The sequence below is a fragment of the Asparagus officinalis genome, chromosome 3 (assembly GCF_001876935.1).
Source record: "Asparagus officinalis chromosome 3, Aspof.V1, whole genome shotgun sequence".
NCBI lineage: Eukaryota > Viridiplantae > Streptophyta > Magnoliopsida > Asparagales > Asparagaceae > Asparagus > Asparagus officinalis.
In genome coordinates this window covers 97,590,566-97,597,448 of record NC_033796.1, presented here as the reverse complement: position 1 = coordinate 97,597,448, position 6,883 = coordinate 97,590,566, and the positions used below count along the sequence as shown (strand labels likewise).

General features: G+C 32.0%; 1 protein-coding gene across 1 annotated transcript in view; it reads right to left on the bottom strand.

Annotated features, from left to right (window-relative positions):
• The window catches only part of LOC109835465 (DNA topoisomerase 3-alpha), a 34,068-nt gene that overhangs the window by 17,786 nt on the left and 9,399 nt on the right, over positions 1-6,883 (bottom strand). The window contains exons 10-12 of the mRNA XM_020403444.1: positions 2,202-2,276; positions 1,434-1,523; positions 1,181-1,285 (exon numbers count right to left, since the gene is read on the bottom strand). Coding sequence (XP_020259033.1) covers positions 1,181-1,285; positions 1,434-1,523; positions 2,202-2,276 — 270 coding nt within the window. The remainder of the gene's footprint in view (positions 1-1,180; positions 1,286-1,433; positions 1,524-2,201; positions 2,277-6,883) is intronic.

Below are 6,883 nucleotides of genomic sequence, written 5' to 3'. Positions count from 1 at the left end.
ACACCAGTTGTTGGCTGGTGTGTTTGCTAAATTGGTGCAATCTAGGCCATCAATTTCTATTTGTGAAAGTCGATGATTTGAAAACTGACTGTCTGGGTAGCGTCACATTGAACACACCAGCCACACTCTAGGCCATGCTTCTTCATCTGTGTGTGTGCACACCACACCTTTATCCTAAAATTATGGGATCCGCTACATTAATCCTATTTTTCAGTTTGTTAAGCGTCATCCCACCATAAAATTAAATTTATCGTTACCATATCCTTCCTACTTGCAACCAACCAAGTTCTGTTAGGCTGACCTCTAGTCCTCTTGGCCCATTAACCATATATTCTTATCACTTATCCTAACTAGTGCATTAAGTTCCTCACACACACATCTGACGTACATACATATATGGGAAAATGGGTATGACGTGGCAGCAAATTTTTTTAAATGAGCTATCGAAATATAGCCTAGTGGTAAAGTCACCCTACTAGTCACATTGGAACATGCGATTCTCAGCGCCTTTATATCTTAGTAGCTTATTTTGCTAAATGAGAAAGCAGCTCTCCCTTCCTCCATACACATACGACCACCTTTGAAGGATTTTGATACTCTCCATTGACTCAGAATGCCTAAAAGGGCATTTCTGCTCTTGCCTCAAGCAACATCAAAATGGTTGGTTGGGCTCAAAGCTTTTAAATTGCTTAGATCATGATACAGAGTTTTGATTTTTAATTTGCATGTTTTTAACCATAAATCAAACCATGTTTTCTCATTCATTTTTTGTTCCCATTCATTTTGTGCCTACTTAATGTATGGCAAGAAAACTAAAGGAGCCTTGAGTCTATACATCTTAGCACTATGAGTATGTTGAACAACTTGATAGGAGTTTACTTTTATACTTGAATGAGAAAGACATCTCACACAGATCTGGCTGCATCCTTGTATCCTACTTCAGAATTTGCAGTGTTGGCATATGCATGTTGTATCGTGTTCATACCCTAGTCAGTATGTGCAGTTAGTAGAATAAAGCTCTAATTTGTATTGAAAAAATAAATTATCCTAAAGCTATTTGGCTTCCAGTAAGAAGAGTTTGATCATAAAATCTTACCAGAGTAAATAAACACATCAAAAAAAAAAAGAAATAATAACATAAGAAAAGGTACAAAAAATCTCTTTCAGTAACCCAACATACAAGTGTTGTTGGTGAGAAAAATGTATTCGGATCTTTTCTGGCATAATGTCGATCAAGTAACTTTTTGATGTGGTCTTGCATAGTGGCATCTGTTCCAATGCCTGCCTGTGAAAGTGGTTATGCATCAGGAATTTAACCATGGATCATTTACAAATCAAAAGAAAGAACTTTTAAGAATACTGACTTATCAATTATACATCTTTTATAGTGGGATTCCATACAAAAATACTAATATTACAGCATAATTTCTTACCTTATCCATACAGCCAATCAGATCAGCTTCTTTCAAGAGAGGAGGTGGCCTTGTCAACCCTGAATCAAGTGTTAGCGTCGTCGGGAGAAACTGCACCATTTCCAAGAATCAATTTATGAGATTATTTAATATTACATGATAAATTTACAAATCCAACATATGACCAAGGTATACATGTACCAGTGTGTTTTATTAGATTAATTTAAAACTATTAACAACAGAAACATCTCTTCAATGTCATATTGTTAATTAACACATGTGAAACGAGAGTCAAAAAGGATAAAGAATGTAGTTGCCCACATATTAAAATTGATAGGGAAAATTTAACAAATAAAAACACTGTGATATTTATAGTATAAAATAAGTGAAGAATTATAATGGGTGTAGGATTATGTTAAGGCATCCAAAACAAACATGACGTTGAGCGTAACAATGTAAATTAGCAAACCAGCTTCTCCACATGATAATGAATCTGAGACTGAAAAACTCTGGACTCAAACTCGCTCTGAGGTTCAGATAACAAATAAAGCTTGATCTTAAAGTCAATCAAATAATGTTCATGCTCCAATATCAATCAGGGCATGGATATAAGAATTAATTAATTGTAAAACAGAAGGAATAAAGAGAGTGGAATTGTTTCCACTGACTAAGCAACATAGCACAGAAACATAAAAGCCATAAAAAAATTCAAATACAATAGACAAATTTGATTTTGCAGAATAACATAAAAGTTCAAGGGCTCAACCCGTGAATAAATAGAAAGATAACCTGTTGTCCAAGAACATAAGCTGGAATCACAGAAGCACCCCATGAATCATATTTATAAACATCCAGATAATTTTTCTGCAAAACACAAAAATTAAATATGTTAAACAATCAGAAAAACATTACGTCAACTCATAAATAGACAACTAAAGGCTTGTTTAGTATTTTAAAGCCCCTTACACAACATCGAAACTTCAAAGCTATGGTGAAAATTGAGTTATAATTTTATACTACATGCCCTTAAAGGTCAAGAAACCTAATGGGCCAAAATTTAAACTTGTTTCCACAATACTTTTTAAACCCACTTCAAATGCAGCACGTAGGATTTGAATCTGATTGCTCATAGATCATCTTACACATCAAAACTCAAAAGTTATGATGAGAGTTGAAGCGAGCTCAATTGTATGAAACTCCATTTGAAACAACTTTCCAAAATGCAGAGATCTTTAAATTGAAATCAACAAGTCTTGTTTGGATGCCACATTAACTCAAGGCACCTGAATTACCATACAATAAATTTTATAATAACGAGACATGCTTGACTTATAAAAAAGAGGTCAAGAGACTCAAGACGTCCTTTTTATGATTCAGATGATTGGACCACCTTAACTTAGGCCGTATTTCACGTTATCATCCTTAATTACTCAAGTTTCAGAAAACCGCCCCTACATGCATTTCCATCCAATTTTCCATCCAAAAAATTATACTTTGAGAATTTCACCCCTATATAGGTTTAACTTGTTGAACTTTGGGTATCAAAGTTAAATTTTGTTGCACTTTGAGTGTCAAAGTAAAATTATTTTAAACTTTGGATATCAAAATTAAATTTTAGTGAAATTTTCAGGGTATCAAGAGTATATTTTGTTGAACTAATTTTTTGGGCAAAAAATAATTTTGTCGTATAAAAATGAAAAATGAAGTATACTCTGAGGTATTTTTGGGCAAAAACATGTGGTATCAAAGTTAAAATAATAAATAATTTGGGCTATTTGACTTTAATATCCGAAGTTCAACAAAATTAGACCTGCGTAAGGGTAAAACCATCAAACTATATCTTTTTGGATGGAAAATTGGATGAAAAAGTGCATGCATAGTTCCACGTTAACGGAATAGTAGATTGGGTTTGTTTTTTTGAAAAGTGAGTAATTACGGGCAGTAACGTAAAATAGGGCCTAAATTAGAGGTGATTCCCTGAAAGACCCTTTATTATATTGCAACTTTTAGTATTTTAGTCAAAATTTGTCACCCAAAAGAGTCCTTCTCATTCCTCTGACAGTAGGTTTAGCTCATGCTTGATACTTCCTTTCATTTGGAGCTTGTCGGATCAAATCTCCCCATACCAAGTAAGCATAAAGTTTTTGAATGAAACTATAGGCTGCATTATTTTGCAAGCTTATTATGCAGCAATTTGGCATCATGATGCATGAAGAGACTTCTCGATGAGGTTTGCTTCAAGGACTATTTCTCCCTTTATGTCACACCAGAATCCAAATGCAGAATAGGAGGACCAGAAACAAATAGTTATCCTTTTCAAATATTTCTTTCTCCCTATATTTTGCTGGAATAAGATCATTTTCTTCCTCATGGGAGCACCTTTGTGTGTCCCTCTCCCCTTTCCTTTGCAATCTTCCTATTCATTTATAATAATCTACGCCTACAACGCTTTATATAAAAAAAATTAGTTATGGTCACATATATTGCATGTGTTAAGGCCATGATGTTAGGAATCTAACCATTTGCTAGCGTGGAGTTAAAAGAAAATTCCAACAACTCAAGAAAGCTCATGGGTAGTTTTTAAAAGATAAAGCATTAACTTCTTTTCTCTTCTAAATATCATCCATACATGTACCAAAAAACTTCACAAGCAGAATCTTAAATAATTTAAATCGGTAAAAAAAATGTAAATTTTTTATTCAAAGTATTTGAAAGTATTAAGACATATGCTTCATGGAATATGTTTCAATCAAAAAGGAACAAAAGAGGGAAAGTAAAAAGAGCTTGAAAAGTAATCAACATATCTTATATTTACTTCTCATATTTGAGACCTCCATGTTACAGGTTGCTTCTATTGAAGATTAAATGATAGAATTTTTTGAGATAGTTTGGTCAAGTGCAATAGAAACCATAAAATGCACCCAATGGCAGAAGTAGGGGAAGTGTATCCATATTCGAGGAAATATCTATAACCGTATCTGTTAGGATATGGATATGGTTACTCAAATCTATAACTAATAGGATATGGTTATGGATATAATTTTGTAGTGAATACATATTGGTTATACCGTTGCAATAGTTTTAATCCATAGATTAACAAATTTGAGGTTAATTTTGATGATCAAGATGTCTAATCTTAGCTTTTCAGATATAACGAACATGCTACTGAACTCTTTTGCATCACATAAACTATATTTTTTCTAATATTATCTAGTTTTCTCATATCCATTTTACATCTACATGCATATCCGCTTATATATCCGCATGTATATCTGTATCTGTACATGATTTTAGCAGATATGGATATGATTTTTCCTTACCAAGATATACATGTCTCTGTATCCATGATGGATAAGTAGAAATGGATATAGTAAGTGTCATATCTGAGCTGTATCTAGATCGAATGCACCTCCAAGCAGAAGTGATAATATTATAATTAATAGAGAAATGAGGACTAGAGGTAGGCCTCAAAGAATTTGGCTGAAAGCTGTTAAGAATGAATACATTATAAACATGGAGATGGCCCTCAATAGAACTGAATAACAAAGTAGGATTCATCCAGTCAACCCTAAAATTTTAGGATTAAGGCCTTTATGTTACTACTTACTGCCATCGTCGTCGTCGTTGTTATTTTTTAAATCTCCAGCTAGTATGATAATACTAGCCTACTGATTTGCATGACAAATAGATCAAATGAACTATTATTTTAGTTAGCTTTCTCTCATCAATTGAAATGAAACAAGTTAATTGAAATAGTTCGAATTTAATTTTTTAGGACAAATTTTTAAATTCTACTCATTTAGAAACTTAATTGCCAAAAACTACCTATTCCAATTTAATTGCCAAAATCGACCCAGTTTCAACCAGTTGGCTGAAACTGGGTCGATTTTGGGGAAAACTGTTGAAACTGGATCGATTTGGGGAAAACTACTGAAGTCCCGTGAAGTTTAAGCTTCGATAATGGGCTTGATTAGGGGCACCCAAAACTTCACGGGACTTGAAGTCACATGAAGTTACAGTCTTAATTTCTTTACGGGTCGTAAATAACAACGCGCTTAAACTTCACGGGACTTGAAGTCCCGTGAAGTTTCGTAAATTATTTCCCCAAAATCGATCTAGTTCAACCAATTAGCTGAAACTAGATCGATTTTGGCAATTAAATTGGAAATGGGTCGTTTTTGGTAATTAAGTTTCTAAATATGTCGAATTTGAAATTTTGTTCTTTTTTATCTAAGTATTGTACATACTCAGCAAGCTCAAACTCCACGTTTAATAGAGTTGATAAACCACATAAGATAAGTAACCAGTGAGGAAAGAAATTAACCTCGAATTTGGAACGAAGGTAGTTTCAGTTTAGCATTTTTTATTAATAAGACAAGAACAAATGAATTATCTCAAAAGAGAAACAAAAATGATAAATAAAAATGGAAGACATTAGCAAAGCATATTTCATATGCTTAAATTGGTTTGGAATGTCAAATTTCCCTTGGTCACTGTCAAAAATGGCCTTTATGCTCGAAAATATGATCTAATAGTACATATCATAGATCATAGTATGTACCTTAGCATCTCTACAAAATTGATTCAAATGCAACTTCATGATATTTACTGTAGTTCCTCTTGAAATTCAATCATGTTATTGTTAAGGAATATATTAGTATTAGTATAGTATTTTAGGAAAGGAGATTTTGGGATATGTTGATAGCAAGATATTAAGAATATAAAAAAGTGAATAAAAGAATATGTTGAGAATACATTTGGCATATTTCTAGAATATATATCACATGTTTCTATGTCAAACATATAATATAGTATATATATATATATATATATATATATATATATATATATACTATATATATACTATATATATATATATATATATATATACTATATATAATATATAATATTATGCAGCAAATGCTATAAAACTTGATACCAAACACAAATTTTGTGCCTTGTAGTGACGTAATTGTCATTCTCATCCACTCTTCAACCCATCGTGAATGTTGGCCCCATGTTATGGAAGGGTTATGAAAGACATCTTTTATATATATATATATATATATATATATATATATATATATATATATATATATATATATATATATATATAATATATATATATATATTATATATATATATATATATATTTAAGGTTTTAAAATATCGGATATCAGGCAAAAAATATCGATGGCCACAAAATTGCATATCGGATTGCGCAGATATCGGGCGGATAATATCGGGATATAGTACGGTAAATTATCGGAAAATAGCCATAATGGAATGTTTGATAACATAGCTACTAATGCTATTATAAATATAATCTCAACATATCGTAATAAAATTTAAGCATACAAAATATGAATAATGATACTATTTAGGATCACTAATCAACCTTCTAAAAAAAAAAGTTCAAAAAGCAAGCGTTTGAACCATTCGATCTGCTTTTTGGGCAAAATCTCTCTCTT